This window comes from Microcaecilia unicolor, chromosome 12, assembly GCF_901765095.1.
Source record: "Microcaecilia unicolor chromosome 12, aMicUni1.1, whole genome shotgun sequence".
Taxonomy (NCBI): domain Eukaryota; kingdom Metazoa; phylum Chordata; class Amphibia; order Gymnophiona; family Siphonopidae; genus Microcaecilia; species Microcaecilia unicolor.
The window spans coordinates 6648069-6664840 of NC_044042.1; the positions used below are offsets into that span (position 1 = coordinate 6648069).

General features: G+C 42.5%; 2 protein-coding genes across 5 annotated transcripts in view; both read left to right on the plus strand.

The window, feature by feature from the left end:
- Positions 1-16772, plus strand: part of LOC115482058 (complement receptor type 2-like) — a gene marked incomplete at its 3' end in the record, with an annotated part of 504947 nt that overhangs the window by 206464 nt on the left and 281711 nt on the right. The gene's annotated exons all lie outside the window — the stretch shown is intronic.
- Positions 6512-16772, plus strand: part of LOC115481517 (6-phosphofructo-2-kinase/fructose-2,6-bisphosphatase 2) — a 37799-nt gene continuing 27538 nt past the window's right edge. For 3 of the 4 annotated variants that reach the window (XM_030220715.1, XM_030220714.1, XM_030220716.1), the window contains exons 1-3: positions 6530-6611; positions 14167-14292; positions 15699-15795. In XM_030220715.1, the coding sequence (XP_030076575.1) occupies positions 14181-14292; positions 15699-15795 (209 nt within the window). In that variant the 5' untranslated portion in view covers positions 6530-6611; positions 14167-14180. Of the gene's footprint in view, positions 6612-14166; positions 14293-15698; positions 15796-16772 lie in introns of all 4 variants that reach the window. The other variant, XM_030220713.1, reaches the window with a different exon arrangement.

Below are 16772 nucleotides of genomic sequence, written 5' to 3' on the forward strand. Positions count from 1 at the left end.
TAACTGAGTCAGCAAGTTCTTTATTTGTTTTTTTTTGCATACCTTCCCTGGGGAGTTCTTATCAACTGCAGGGATAAGCGATCCCAGAGGATGTTCATTTTATGTTTTTTATATAAACCTTAACTGACTTATTTATGCCATTTTACTCTATACGGGATCCCTTTTAAATAAAAGCTGTGTATTGCACATTTTTAAAATGTTTTCTGCTTTAACTGTTATGCTGTTTAAATTAATGTGACATTCACTTCTTTAGTTTTTTCATGAATATAAAGCCTTCATTTTTGAAATTTCTCTATGATATGTGTGACATCTGAAAGCTTTTCATTATTTCCTTGTCTAAGAAAGAAGAAATATTTAATAACCATTATCCGTTATATGGAATGAATGCGAAAAATATTCCCCTGAACTGGCCATTTGGGGAAGCATTTTGCGCTGATCATAGATTTTGTACTATTCTTGGACTAAGAATTGGTGAAGCTTTCAAACATAAATTGGGAAAATTATACACTCCACTTTCTGATTCCTTTCTATTCAAAACAGGTTCTCACAATATGGCAACTATTACTCTTTTTATCTCTCTGTCTTTCACTGTGAGTGATTGTGAGAAGAACTGGTGTACATTATTCGTGTGCAGCGGTCCTGGAATTTATGCTTTGTGTATTTAACTAACACCTTGCTTCAACTAACTCTTACCACATGGTGGCTTTGTCTTAAAGCGATATGCTTCTCTCTACTTCTTTGACTGACTGAAAAGGGTTACTTAAACTCTATGTGAAGGTCAATCAAGTGGCTGCACTTTTTAATGTTTTTCTTCCATTTGTCTTTTTCGAGGAACCTTTTTCTTGCATTGCCGTCTGAATACGCCTTGCTGCAATTCAGATGTATAATATTTTGTTTTATTTTTATTTTTATATATTTTATTTTTTTTGGGGGGGATTTTTTATAATTTTTCATTTTCGATGCTTTGTTTCTTACCAAGCCTCTTTCCTGGCCCCTAGCATTCTGACTTCTTTCAATAACTTAACCACATAAATTGCACTACTGGTCTGTTTAAGTTTTGCCTTTCCTCAGATGGATACAGGAATTCCGTTGACGTCCCTCACCGAGGAGACGACTGCTAGCAAAGAAGAACTACCCAATAATGTATCTGATCTGAAGGCTATGTTGCAGCAAAGAATCGCTAAATTAAAAGACAGATGCACAGACCCCAACATTACCCGGCGTGAGATACGAGACATTGTTGAGCGTGAGTTTCAACAGATGCATCAATTGGTCCACGAGCGAAAGAGACAGGCTCTCCACTTACTGGAGTTGCAAGAAGCTTTGGCCTCTACCTTTCCTTCTGAATCATCTAGCTCGTAAGTCCTACTGGCCTCCTGCAGCTGAGGGCTCAACCCTTGGTGAATGGTAGTCATCGTAGGTGAAGATTCTATATCTATTGGCGATAAATTGCAACGCATTGCCCTCCATACATCAATAATTGAACATTTACCATCATCTCTAAATTCTAATTGTTTTTTTGTAGATACAATTTCATATATACTATTGCTATTTATGTAAATTGGCTTTTCATTATTGAACCCCAATGTTTACATTGACTTTCATGTCTATTCAATTCACCCTGACTGTGCCCACTAAGATATAGCAATGTATCATTCAGGCATACAGTCATGTTGCATATTCCTTTGACAACCTCTGACTCTTGATGAACTGTTTATGATGCTGCATGCCTAGAATAAAGACATGGAAAGATCCCAATTTGTACACCACAAGTACGTCTTCAAGATCTATCCAGGCCCAAATGATGTTAGATCCCCCAACCATCTCAAGACAAGCCACTTCCTTCAGCAAGCCAGCCTGAAAACCCAGCCCTGTTAGATCTCCGTCCAGATTCTTCAGCGCTTCCACCGCCTCAACCATGATCGATGAAAGAGACTTTAGAACTGATACTTAATTTGAGAACTACTGTTGCTGTTTATGGACATTATAGATTCATATTTTGTTTTATTTTAGCAGTAATCCTGTCTAGATATTGAAAAGGTTTTATTTTTATTTTTCTATTATTTTCTTTATTGTTCTTTATTGTTCTAATTGTTTTTCTAAGAATTTCCCTGTTATTTCTGTTTATGTAATTTGAATGGAAGTTGATATTGCTCAGATACGAGTATCAACCAGTTATGCAATTGTTTAACTCTGGTGTAGGCTTACTTACGTTGCATGTCTTTTTGTAGGTTTGACTAAGCTCCAAGTGGGGTAATGAGTATATAAATTGCTTCCCATACTTCCAGGTCATTATGCATATGTCAAGATCCATGCATGACCTTTGTTACCCTTTTTGCTGTATGAGGCAACCTCATACTTGCTATCCACTTATTAGTGCTCATGATTGGATGCCAATGATGAGTAATAGTAAGATCCAAGAATTCCGACCTGTTTAAGGATTCTGAATACCTACAGCCTTAAACAGCCTGCAATCTGAATACTAACTATATATTTGTTGAGCCACCATAACAATGCTTAATCGAAACCACTGTTCCTTCTCAAGACTACTGAGATACATACATTAGATTATCTCCCTATGTACTATGCAACAGATACAATAGAAGTCATAGAAAGACCTGAAAGTATTAGTATGACCTATACTTCATGAGAGTTTGTAGATGAACTCATGGTTTTGTCCCATTCATAAAACCTCTATCACTACAGGTTTGAGTACGCCTCAAGAGGGGTAACATCAAGATTAAGGCCCAAGGGGTTGGGTAATATAAAGGGAATTCCATATGCCCAGAAATATACCACCTAAGAATGAAGTTTTCTGTCTGGCATAATATCTGCTAGCAATCCATAAGAGCAAAACTCCCCCTCTCGTTTGAAAGCTTGCCACCTTCTGGAATGGATGATGACAAGCTTGACGAGCTTTGTGTCACCCCTCCTCAGAGGGGGTGACAAGTGGGGAATGTATAATTATAGTACAGCAAGAGACCCTCACTGGATGCCCACCGGAAGGGTGGGAAGGCCAGATTTTAGGACCCAGGCTGTAAAAATACCAGCCAGGTTTAAAAATCTATGACTGGCTGCGCAAGGACTTGCTTTTCCTGTAAGTTAATATGTGTCCCCGCTTGGGATCCATCCACTGGAATAGTGGTGGGTCAATTTACATACCTTTAACAGCTAAAATAACTGAAAAAGTACTGACTAGGCCAAACAACAAGTAAATGATTTAATATTTCAGAATCTGTAAAAAAAAAGCAGGTCTGAACAATGAGTCCTGACACAAACTGGTACAACTGTCACTTTAAATCAGATGAACAAAATGGAGTCTATTACTTTTGTATAAAAGGCAACAGAGGTTATACAGGGTTATACAAGGTTATACAGGGTTCTTAAGATGGCGTGAAAAGTATTGCGACACAGACAGATGTGGAACTGTTATCTCAAAGCTTCCCAAAACATGCTGATAACACTGCATGGGAAAGTATCATCTCAGAAATTGAGAGCTAGGTATCTCACCATTGACTTCTATGGAGAGTTTGTGTATAAAAGAGGGGACAATTTGCCATAGCTTTGGTATCCGCCCCAACGCTTCTCTCAGACGGCAGGGCTCTGTCCGATTGTACCAAGAATCTGTCTGCTGAATGTACCTGATTAAAGTCTGATGTCTGTACTTGTACCAACTTGAAGACTTGTCTTTGGGTAAGAAATAAAATGTATCTATTTATTCAAATCTATCTCTGTCTTTATTCTATCTTCTCTTTACCTTACATTTAGTTTACAAGGCAGATTACATACACTCAGTCTCTGGAGAAACTTAGACAGATTTTTATTAGGCATTATCTGGGAACATAAATGGCCCAGAGTATACCTAGATCCAGGAAGACAGAAAGCAGTAGTTATGGGAATTAGAATTCGATTACAGCCCCTAATGCAAACCCAGAGCAGACCTCCTTGTGATTGGGTGACAATGGAGGTTGGAGAAACCATACAGAACCTGTTAGGTAAAATAGGTATCTTTAGTCCCCCGTGTGATCTGGAGTCAGAAAGAGGTCCAAGAGGGGGAAATTAAAACACTATGTAACTGCTATTTTAAGTAATGTGTAAGTAATAATTAGTTCAAGGCAGGGTAATCAATCTATTCTTTACCATCTGGTGAGAAAGGGGGGCTAGAGAGGTGTCGGACCCTCTATAACTGAGAGCAGAAGACACAGAGAGCTAGTGCTGATGACTCCTGAAGTACCACAGATTCTGCTAACAATAGTGGTAATTCCTGCAACACTAAGGGAATGGGAAAAACGGTAGTGCAGCTCATTATAATAGCTTTTCAATCATTTGCATTCCGTTTTCCTTGTGGCAGGGAAAATGCCCAGTTTAAAAGGCAAGTTGTGGCCTCCTTAGGTTTTGTGTGTTAAAGGGAAAACCTTCCAGGCCACTCTTTGGTAGGGTTACCATACGTCCGGATTTCCCCGGACATGTCCTCTTTTTGAGGGCATGTCCGGGGCGTCCGGCGGATTTTGCCCCGCCCACGTTTGTCCGGATTTCTGGACAAACGTGGGCGCGGGTGCGGGCAGGCGCGTGCGTGCGGTGGGCGGGCGATCGGCGCGTGGTCTCCCGTCCCCTCCCCTCCCCTTCCTTACCATGTTCCCTGGTGGTCTAGTGACGTCTTCGGGGCAGGAAAGAGCCCCCTCTTTCCTGCCCGGAGCGCTGCCTCCCCTGTCTATCATCCTTCTCGGTCTGGCTGGGGATTCAAAATGGCCGCCGAGAGTTGAACTCTCGCGAGGCCGCTTCAACTCTCGGTGGCCATTTTGAATCCCCAGCCATACCGAGGAGGATGCAGCAGGCAAGGGCAGGCGGCGCTCCGGGCAGGAAAGAGGGGGCTCTTTCCTGCCCCGAAGAGAAGACGCTACTAGACCACCAGGGCTAGACAGCAAGTGAGGGGGGGGGGGGGGGGGGGAATAGGGGCGGAACCCGGACCTGAAGGGGGCGTGGCCTGGACCTGAAGGGGGCGTGGCAGGGGCGGGGTATGAGGCGGTGCGGGGGCGGGGTAGGGGGCGTGACATGTGTCCTCTTTTTCAGAGGACACAAAATGGTAACCCTACTCTTTGGGCCCTACCGGATCGGATGGCGCAGTCCCGCAGCCTCCTGTCGCGGTCGTCCAGCTCCAGGCTCTGAGGCGGGAAACCCCGCAGTATCCGCTGCCGGTCCCCGGGGATCCCGGTGAGGACGGTGATGCGCTCCTGGAGCTCCCGCAGGCTGGACGCCTCGCTCAGGCCCTGCAGCAGCTGAGTTCCCTGCTGGCTCTTACAGCGAAGCCGAAGCATCTTAGCGGCCGGGCCTGACTCTCCTCACGCGCCGCTAGGGTGGTGGTGGGGGGGGGGGGGCGTCTGACACGGCGGTTACCGGCTACAGCGCACGAGCGCCTCATAAAGCCGCCGCCGCACAACAACAACAATGACGGTTGCGCCTTGCGCGCGAGGCTACAGAGTCACTGCGTCACGTGACATAGAGGCGCCCGCGCGCCATTCATGCCGCGTGACTGGGAGAGCGCCCGCGCTGATTGGAGCGCCTCAGCCACCGCCCTCGAGTGCAGCCGTCCAACCGCGCGACGCGGGTTACGTCGCTTCCGGTTTGCGCAGGAGACAGAGAGCCGGCCCGGCGTAGAGCGAGCTCAGCTGTCACAGTGCTCCTGTGTCTGCAAGGTGACTTAGGTGAGAGAGGGCGGCAGGTGGCGGGGCCAGGTGAGGAGATTAAGAGGCCTTATCCAGTCATCCCATGTAGTGATGCAAAAGATGTGGGATTGGACAGGGACAAAGAGAGAGGGCAGCAGCACTGTCAAAGCACAAGCTTAAATTATTGCTATTATTTATTGCATTTGTATCCCACATTTTCCCACCTCTTTGCAGGCTCATGTGGCTTACAATACATCATGAATGGTGGCAGTACACAAGAAAATATACATTTAGTATTACTACTACTTAACATTTCTAGAGCACTGCTAGGGTTACACAGCGCTGTACAGTTTAACAAAGAAGGACAGTCCCTGCTCAGAGGAGCTTACAATCTAAAGGACGAAATGTCAAGTTGGGGCAGTCAAGATTTCCTGCATAGAGGTAAAGTGGTTAGGTGCTGAAGGCGACATTGAACAGGTGGGCTTTGAGCAAGGATTTGAAGATGGGCAGGGAGGGGGCCTGGCAAATGGGCTCAGAGAGTTTATTCCATGACAATGATAAAACATGATAGTAGTTTAACAAGCAAATATTATAAGACAGTTCTGGTTATATAGAAATACTGCTCTGGAGTTAGAGGAGAAACTGCTACAATAAACTATTCCAGATGCTCTCGTTATTTTGTTACATTCTTTGCTTAGTCTGTTATTTTCTACAGTTGTCTAGTGCAAGACATTTATGTTAAAATATGTCAGTTTTATAAGTTAAAAAGCATATTGATGATACATAGAGGTGTAAGTAAAATACAACTAATTTTAATAATTCAACAGAAAAAAAAACTGACTGCAATGATGTCTGGCAAACAAAGTCAAAGTCCAGAAGAGAAGCAGGATCAATGTAACAACAATGACAAGACAGTATTGAATTCCCGCGTCACGGAAAAGAAGTGTTGTAAGTATGTTTGCAAAGTGCAAGAAATTAAAGAAAAAAACAAACAAACAAACATGACTGCTTTTGAAATTTAAGATCATTGTTCTCTTTTGTATATACGTTGTGCTCATTTTGCTGTTTGTCCTTGGATCTGCCTCTGGCCACTTCACACTCATGATGGCAGCATGCAGTGTTGGGCCATTGCCAGTTTCCACTCTTAGATTGTATGAAAGGTTATTAAAGGATGTTTGTCCTTCTAATCACTTTGGTGACAGTTTATATACATGTTATAATCCCTATTTGGCATAAGACTTCTAGATAGCATTTGTGATGTCCAAGTTGAGACATTCACAGTTCGCTGAATATTTTATACAAGGCTCTGCCGAAGGCAGAACAATCCTCCACTCCAAATCAGAAGGAACAAAACTGTGGAGATGGCAAAAAGGCAATAAGGTCTTTATTACGAATCTTGACTTGGGCCGAATTTCGGCTTAAGTGCCAGCATCAGGAGTCTGGCATCTGTCAAAAAAATATATTCAGTTAGAGTGAAAGATTTCTGTAAAACCAAATACCTCACAATAGAAACAAAAGTTATTTCATGCCAAATAACGATACAGTTAAGCTCAAGAAGCAATCAGTATGCCACAGGTAGCAACAGTTTATAAATATTGCAACATAAACACAACAACCTTACTGCCTTAATCTTGCAACATACACATGTATTTGCCACCTCTTATAATGTAAGGACCAGATTTCACATAACTATAGATACAATAGGAACCAGTCAGAAAGCTAAGTGAAATAACCTTTTTTTTTAAGCTAACATAGTAAATGACGGCAGAAAAAGACCTGCATGGTCCATCCAGTCTGCCCAACAAGACAAACTCATATGTGCTACTTTTTGTGTATACCCTACTTTGATTTGTACCTGTGCTCTTCAGGGCACAGACCGTATAAGTCTGCCCAGCACTATCCTCGCCTCCCACCACCGGCTGGCTCTGCCACCCAATCTCGGCTAAGGTGGTGCATTTTGGAAGAAAGGCAGGAGAGGGGAGGTATGATAGACACATTTAAATACCTCTGTGGCATAAATGCACAAGAGGTGAGTCTCTTTCAGTTGAAGCGAAGCTCTGGAATGAGGGGGCATAGGATGAAGGTGAAATGGGATAGAGGAATTCTTCTTTATGGAAGGGATGGCGAATGCGTGAAATGGCTTCCCATTGAAGGTGGTGGAGCCAAAGATTGTATCTGAATTCATTCAAGCTTGGGACAAGTACATAAGATTTCTAAGGGAGTGCTATGGGGAGCAGATGGCATGGTTGGGCAGACTGGATAGACCATATGGTCTTTATCTGCCTTTATTTTTCTCTTTCTGTTAGTGTAACAGTGTGCCTATATTTTAAGGAGACAATAAGTGAAATATAAGACTTCAACTTGATATGTAATAGTTATAAAAGATAAAAAGGAAGATATAAAAATTGGATCGCTGAAGAGTTTGTGTGACAGGCTGGTAATGAAAGGATCTACTGAGCCCATCATCTGATGATCCAACTGGAAAAATTGTTTTTGTGGTGAAAGTTTGATTAATTCCCAAACCTAATCCACACCACTAATACTTCCCATGCTCCAATCCTTTCCCCACTTCTCTTCACACTGTCCAACTTTATTTAACTGTGTTATCTCTGTGATATATTATTGCACCATACATTGTATTATCTCTATGATACTTTGTACCGCACTTTTGTAAGCTGCACTGAACCTGCTATCAAGTGAGAAAGAGCGGGGTATAAATGCTACAAATAAATAAATTAGCTAACATTTAGGTTTGAGTATTTATGCCAGCCATAGAGCTGGTGTAAGTGCTTGTGTCTAAGTAAAGGAAATACACACATAACTTATACTATCCTATAAGTTGTGCATGCTCCCCGCTCAGACTCTGTCCATCTGCTCAGTGTGCTGTGGCGCCTAAGAAAGCAAATAGAATGTTAGGTATTATTAAGAAAGGAATGGAAAACAAAAATGAGGATGTTATAATGTGGAGGAGTAGCCTAGTGGTTAGTGCAGCGGGCTTTGATCCTGGGGAACTGGGTTCGATTCCCACTGCAGCTCCTTGTGACTGTGGGCAAGTCACTTAACCCTCCATTGCCCCAGGTACAAAAATAAGTACCTGTGTATATGTAAACCGCTTTGAATGTAGTTGCAAAATACCACAGAAAGGCAGTACATCAAGTCCCATTTCACTATCCCTTTCCTTTGTATCGCTCCATGGTGCAACCGCGCCTCAAATATTGTGTTCAGTTCTGGTCGCCACATCTCAAAAAAGATACAGTGGAATTAGAAAAGGTGCGGAGAAGGGCGACGAAAATGATAAAGGGGACAGGACGACTTCCCTATGAGGAAAGGCTAAAGCGGCTAGGGCTCTTCAGCTTGGAGGAATGGTGGCTGAGGGGAGATACGATAGAGGTCTATAAAATAATGAGTGGAGTGGAAAGGGTACACTCAAAGTGTAATTTAACTCTGGAATTTGTTGCCAGAGAATGTGGTAAAAGCAGTGGATTTTGTCCAAGTTCATTTTAATAATAGCTTATGGACTTTTATTTTAGGAAGCTATCCAAACCTTTTTTAAGGTCCACTAAGCTAACTGCTTTTACTACATTCCCTGGCAATGAATTCCAGAGTTTAATTACACTTTGAGTGAAGAAGTATTTTATCCGATTCGTTTTAAATTTACTACTTTGTAGCTTTATTGTGTGCCCCTAGTCCTAGTATTTTTGGAAAGAGTAAAGAAGTGATTCACGTCTACCCGTTCCACTCCACTCATTATGTTATAGACCTCTATCATATCTACCCTCAGCAGTCTTTTCCTACCATGCACTATGGGCCTTATTCTGTACAATTTATGCTCTTAAATTTATGCTCCTAAAATGTATGCTTCTAATTTAGGAATGTAAATTATGCTCATAAAGTAGGAGCATAACCTTTATAGAATAAGGCTTGACCTGGGATGGGTAGCATGGAATGTTGCTACTCTTTGAGATTCTGCATGGAATCTTGCTATTCATGTGGACTACGGAATCTTGTTTCTCTTTGAGGTTCTGGAATGTTGCTACTCTTTGGGATTCTGGCAGGTACTTGTGTCCTGGATTAGCCCCTGTTGTAAGCAGGATAGTGGGCTGACCCAGTATGGCTATTCTTATGTTCTTATGTACGTTCTTATCTTTCTAGATCATTAGACAGGTGGGTTACAAAATCATTCCCAGTGAAGGTGATTAACAAGGGCAATTTTATCTGACTGCATTATGAAAGAGCACAAGAGCAGGCTGTTTCCAGTATTCTCACATGACAGTGCTGGAACCTTTCCTGCAAACCAGCCACAAACCAGTTGAAAAGTATAAACACACCTACAGGTTTCTAATCCTTTCTGATTTGTATATCGTTCTGGAAGCAAAATATGGTATTAAGTTTAGTCCTGTATCTGTGGGTTGAAGTCATTTAAACTTCCCTCTCCTGGGGCTGTTTGTCTTCACAGCTCTGGTCTGTCCCACCTCTGAACACGGTATGAACTGCTGTTGGGTGACCTTTGCCCCTGGGAAGGGGTAGGAGTTGGGAAAGGGGGTTCAAACAGAGGCAAGAGACCTTTTGTAGATCCGGGGGTTTGAGGCACACTCAATTTGAAACAGTATCTTATCTTTGGAAATGGTTAACTGAATTGAAAATTTCTCGGGGAAGAATTCTTAATGCCAGAACTGCATCCCTTCTCAAACAATAAATCATATTTATTTTATTTATTTATTATGACTTTCCCAAGAAAGTTCAGGTTCAATGCAGCTTACACAACAAATTAAGAAGTACTATAAGACAATTAACATTAATACAAGAATACAACTGTTAAAGAAATTATTTTCATATTAATTGAACACAGACCTAATGAAGTGGGCTTTAAGTAAACTTTTAAAGAGCCAAGTGTTATGCCGTCTACAACCTTAAAAAAACACAAGTCCAGGTGACAATGTCCAAGTGCTTGTCAGGGATGTCTTTTTTTTTTTTTTTTTGAGTATGGGTGAAGGACATCCAAGTGTTGAGTGCCTTCGCTATGCCTCCGTCCCTGCGACGGGCAGTTGAGGACGTCCAAAATGTGGATGTTTCTGTGAGAAGGACGGCCATGCCTTTGCTATGCCTCCGACACTCCCTTTATTTATTTATTTGGATTTTGGATCACAAGTAGCAGCAGTGGGATTTGAACCGGCCAACTCTGCAAGACCAGTGATCTAACCACTAGGCCACTCCTCCCTTGAAATTTGGCCATCCCAGTGGGGGGGGGGGAGCAGTTCAGGACGTCCACGCCTTCGCTATGCCTCTGCTGACACACACACACCTCCCCCCACCACCCCCCCCAGGGACCTGCATACTGCTGTGATGGACCTGAGTATGATATTTGTGGCTGGCAAAAAAAGTTTTTAAAGTTGTTTTTTTCAGGGTGGGAGGGGGTTAGTCACCACTGGGGGAGTCAGGGGAGGTCATCCCCGATTCCCTCCGGTGGTCATCTGGTCAGTTCGGGCACCTTTTTGAGGCTTGGTCGTAAGAAAAAATGGACCAAGTAAAGTCGGCCAAGTGCTCGTCAGGGACGCCCTTCTTTTTTCCATTATCGCTCGAGGACGCCCATCTGTTAGGCATGCCCCAGTCTCGCCTTCACTACGCCTCCGACAAGCCCCCGGGAACTTTGGTCGTCCCCACAACGGGAGATTTAAGTCTCTAATTCAGATCCCACTGATTAAAGTAATCCCAGTTTTCACAGACTTCACTCCTTTTAAAGTAATAATTGAGGAAACGTGTTTTGTTTCCTGCAGAATTTTCAATCTATTTGATTTCAAGGCTCTCATTAACATACAATGCTACCCCTCCACCAATTTGATCCACCCTATCACTATGATATAATTTGTACCCCGGTATGACAGTGTCCCACTGGTTATCCTCCTTCCACCATATCCTCCTCATAGATGCCTGTTATATCTAATTTTTCATTTAGTGCAATATATTCTAACTCTCCCATCTTATTTCTTAGGCTCCAGGCATTCGCATATAGACATTTCAAACTATGTTTGTTGTTCCTATTTACATCATGCTCAGTACTTGACAGTATTAATTTGCAATCTTTTGTCTGATTTTTATTTTTATTTAAGGACACCTGATCTACTACGGTCTCTTTTGCAACCTCAGTATCAGGATACCCTATCTTCCCTGTTTTGGTGATATCTTTGAAAGATACTTATCTCAAACCATGCGCTTTTGAGCGACTGTCGGCCTTCCCCCCCGTTTCTAGTTTAAAAGCTGCTCTATCTCCTTTTTAAATGCCGACGCCAGCAGCCTGGTCCCACCCTGGTTAAGGTGGAGCCCATCCTTTCGGAATAGGCTCCCCCTTCCCCAGAATGTTGCCCAGTTCCTAACAAATCTAAAACCCTCCTCCCTGCATGATCGTCTCATCCATGCATTGAGACTCCGGAGCTCTGCCTGTCTGTTGGGCCCTGCGCGTGGAATGGGTAGCATTTCAGAAAATGCTACCCTAGAGGATCTGGATTTGAGCTTTCTACCTAAGATTCTAAATTTGGCTTCCAGAACCTCTCTCCCACATTTTCACATGTCATTGGTACCCACATGCACCAAGACAGCCGGCTCCTCCCCAGCACTATCTAAAATCCTATCTAGGTGACGCGTGAGGTCCGCCACCTTCGCATCAGGCAGGCAAGCTCTTTGAGCAGGGACTGTCTTTCTTCTATGTTTGTGCAACGCTGCGTACGCCTTGTAGCGCTATAGAAATGCTAAATAGTAGTAGTAGTAGCAAGTCACCAGGCGATCCTCACGTCCACCAGCCTCCCAGCTATCTATATACCTAATGATCGAATCACCAACTACAACAGCTGTCCTAACCTTTCCCTCCCGGGCAGCACTTGGAGACATATCCTCGGTGCGAGAGGATAGTACATCCCCTGGCTACAGGAGTACTTCCTACTTCAGGGTGATTCTCTCCTTCTAGGAGACCTCCTTCCTCCAAGGTAGCACAGGGGCTATCAGACTGGAGGTGGGACTTCTCTACAACATCCCTGTAGGTCTCCTCTATGTACCTCTCTGTCTCCCTCAGCTCCACCAAGTCTGCTACTCTAGCCTCAAGAGAACGGACATGTTCTCTAAGAGCTAGGAGCTCTTTGCATCGGGCACACATATGACATCTCACCAACTGGGAGATAATCATACATGTGACACTCAATGCAAAAGACTGGATAGTACCCCTCTCGCTGCTGGACTGCTGACTCCATCTTAGTGTTTTTGAGTTTTTCAATAATTTAAAACTTGCTACAGTATTAAGGATATTAGCCTAATATAAAAGTGTCTTTTAGTTTATATAGTATATTGTATGACTTATTTAGTGTTTCCTTTTTAGATGGTAATGAAATGTATTTAAAACTCTGTAAGAGCACTCTTTGCTTGTTACCCTAATTAAAATAACTGACTATAAATGAAGAGTTGTCCTAGAGGTGGGTGGGCAGACTAAACTAGATCCTGCAGTGCCTGCTAGATTCTATCTGTTAATGCTGTGGTACAAAGTTTTTAAAACTAAGTGGAAAAGACTATGGAGATTAGTTGATAAAATTGCTTTTTGTATTTTTATTTTGCCTAACCTACAATTCCCCCTTTAAACCCCAATCTTTAAGTGCACAAAGCAAAATAGCGTTCACTTACCAGAGAAATGTCCTCTTATCTCGGAACTTCTCAGAAAGAAAGTTCAGTGGGACCGTTTCTCTTTATATTTATTTGTTGCATTTGTACCCCTCATTTTCCCACCTATTTGCAGGCTCCATGTGGCTTACATAGTACCGTCAGAGGCGTTTGCCCAGTCAGTGGATAACAAATACAAAGTTGTATAGTGATCGTACGAGGTATAAGTGGAGGGTCGGAATGGATGAAGATTGCGTGTTGTCCTGTGCGATCATAGTCATGCTGTGTTGGTAGGTGAAGAGGGTTACGTGGGGGTCGTTGGGGTAGGCCTTTTTGAAGAGGTTGGTTTTTAGTGATTTACTGAAGTTCAAGTGGTCGTGGATTGTTTTCACAGCTTTTAGGAGCCCATTCCATAGTTGTGCACTTATGTAGGAGAAGCCGGCTGCGTAAGTTGCCTGCTAGATTCTATCTGTTAATGCTGTGGTACAAAGTTTTTAAAACTAAGTGAAAAAGACTATGGAGATTAGTTGATAAAATTGCTTTTTATATTTTTATTTTGCCTAACACTAACCTACAATTCCTCCTTTAAACCCCAATTTTTATGTCCCCAAAGCACAAAGCAAAATAGCGTTCACTTACCAGAGAAATGTTTTCTTCTGTCAGAACTTCTCAGAATGTTTTCTCTCTCTCTCTCTCTTTCTACTTATATCTATCTACACATATATATATATTTTTTTTTTTAAATATTTGAGGGATATTGAGATTCTGCTGTATGACCTTTATACAAAATAAATAGATGAAAATAAAAAATGCCTTGCCTTGAATGTTTATCTTATATAACTCACTCACATCTACCCTTATGCAGCCTGGGCTTCTTATATGACAAACTCTCCAACTTTGATCGTAATGATTGGACTGCCAGCCAGGGGGAAGACATACATGTCGAAGAAGCTAACACGCTACCTCAATTGGATTGGCGTCCCCACCAAAGGTACAGAATGGGATTATGTTATAAAAGCATTTTCCACATGTAAAGCCGTAGAAGTTGTTTTACATAGCAACGTAACATAGTAGATGACGGCAGATAAAGACCTGAACGGTACATCCAGTCTGCCCAACATTCACACTCGTTATCAATTCATGCTTAAACCAGCAATGAATATGGTATAAAATACTTTATCCTGGTCTTTCTTTGTCATTTCTGGGACATAGACCGTAGAAGATCCCACTGATTAAAGTAATCCCAGTTTTCACTGCAGGCTTCACTCCTTTTAAAGTAATAATTGAGGAAACGTGAGTGGAGTGGAACGGGTAGATGTGAATCGTTTGTTTACTCTTTCCAAAATTGCTAGGACTAAGGGACATGCGATGAAGCTACAAAGTAGTAAATTTAATACGAATCGGAGACATTTTTTTCTTCACTCAACGTGTAATTAAACTCTGGAATTCATTGCCAGAGAATGTGGTGAAAGTGGTTAGCTTAGCAGGGTTTAAAAAAGGTCTGGACGGCTTCCTAAAGGAAAAGTCCATAGACCATTATTAAAATGGACTTGGGGAAAATCCACTGCTTATTTCTGGGATAAGCAGCATAAAATGTATTGAACTTTTTCGGGATCTTGCCAGGTATTTGTGACCTGGATTGGCCACTGTTGGAAACAGGATGCTGGGCTTGATGGACCTTTGGTCTGTCCCAGTGTGGCAGTACTTATGTACTAAACTGTTTATTTCTTATACACTAGTGTCTGCATAGTGGGTCTAATTTTAAAAGGTATTTTTCCATGGTTAAAACAGTGTTTTATGCACAGAAATAGGCTTTTATGAAATTGATATGCTTGGTTTATAGAATTACCTTCTGGTTGTATATGGCATGGAATCACAGTTCAGAGCTACACTTATCAAAAGAAACAGGAAAGAGAACAAGGGAGGGCGTGAGAATCATGCTTGTGCAGGAGAAAGTGTCAGGGCCAAGTCTGGACCTGATCGGTGAACTTTCACAGTTCTCAAGCGTCCAGACAAATGAACAGATTGAAATATTGCTATATTGCCCTGCAATGGAAGAAGGAAGGAAGTCCGCTTATGCTCAAAAATAATTTAAGTTCCTATCTGTAATCTAGGAAATATGTCTTGTCATAATATATCTGCAGAGCCTTTTCAGGATCCCAAATATTTCAGAAGCCAAAGGCAGTAAATTGATCACAGAGAAACCAAGCAAAACATGTTTTTTTTTTCCATTTTCCCACAGATCAGCCAAAATATTCTCTTCCTTTTGCATTGCAGGGCAGTATCGTACTTTCAGCCCTGGTTGAAAAGTGCTGAAAACAAATATAATCCTGAATATTTCTTCTTTTATAACGGTCACTCCGATCTGACCCTCCAAATTCTGCCATTTTTCTCTAGTGTTTAATCTAGGAGTTTATCGTCGGGAAGCTGTTCAGTCATACAAATCTTATGATTTTTTCCGCCACGACAATGCAGAAGCCATGAAAATTCGAAAGTAAGTCTGGGTATAGCGTTTGATATAAGATTATCTTATAAGGTGCCAAAGGCATTGAGCATCATGAATTTAAAAGAAGAAAGCCTTTCTCGTTACATTCAGGCAGTGTGACAACAGTGAGTTAAGAGCAATATTTTAGAAGCATTTAGGGGGGCAGTTTTCAAACTGTGATAGGGAAAGGGAAATGGGACTTGATATACTGCCTTTCTGTGGTTTTTGCAACTACATTCAAAGCGGTTTACATATATTCAAGTACTTATTTTGTACCAGGGGCAATGGAGGGTTAAGTGACTTGCCCAGAGTGACAAGGAGCTGCAGTGGGAATTGAACCCAGTTCCCCAGAATCAGAGTCCGCTGCACTAACCACTAGGCTACTCCTCCACTAGCAACATTCCATGTAGAAGCCTGCCCTTGCCACCGAACTTAGCCAGCAATGCGCTGAATGTCGGCAGATAGCTGGTTATATCGTGCAATATAAACCGGTTATCTGCTAGGTGCTACCCGGTAATGGCTATCTCCGGCTGAATATTGCTGGATAGCCAACTAAGTGCCGTTTAACCGACCAGGAGCCGTTCCTGTTCGGTTAAACAGTTTTAAATATTGGGCGCACTGTGTACATGTGTTAATGGTGATGTCAGAAAGCCACTCTTTACACACGGAGATCACACAGAGATTTCAAGGGGCGTAGTAGGGTGTGGTTTGCACAGGGCAAAAATCGACACACGTATTCCCCACTTTACAAAGGGGGTACGCTTAAATGGGGGGTGGGGGCTTCCCCTTCAGCGTTCACAGCAGCTCAAAGGCGTGCTCAGATTTTTTTTTTAATGTTTGCTTCAGCTGGGTCGTTACACGAGGGCTTGAGGGAGTCATTCTTCTTAGACCTCCGAAATGAAGAAAAATAATAATTGTGGCTTCTTCACTTATTTGGCAGCATTCGCACATTTAGCGGCCCTTTTACAAAAGGAGTGTAGCGCTCG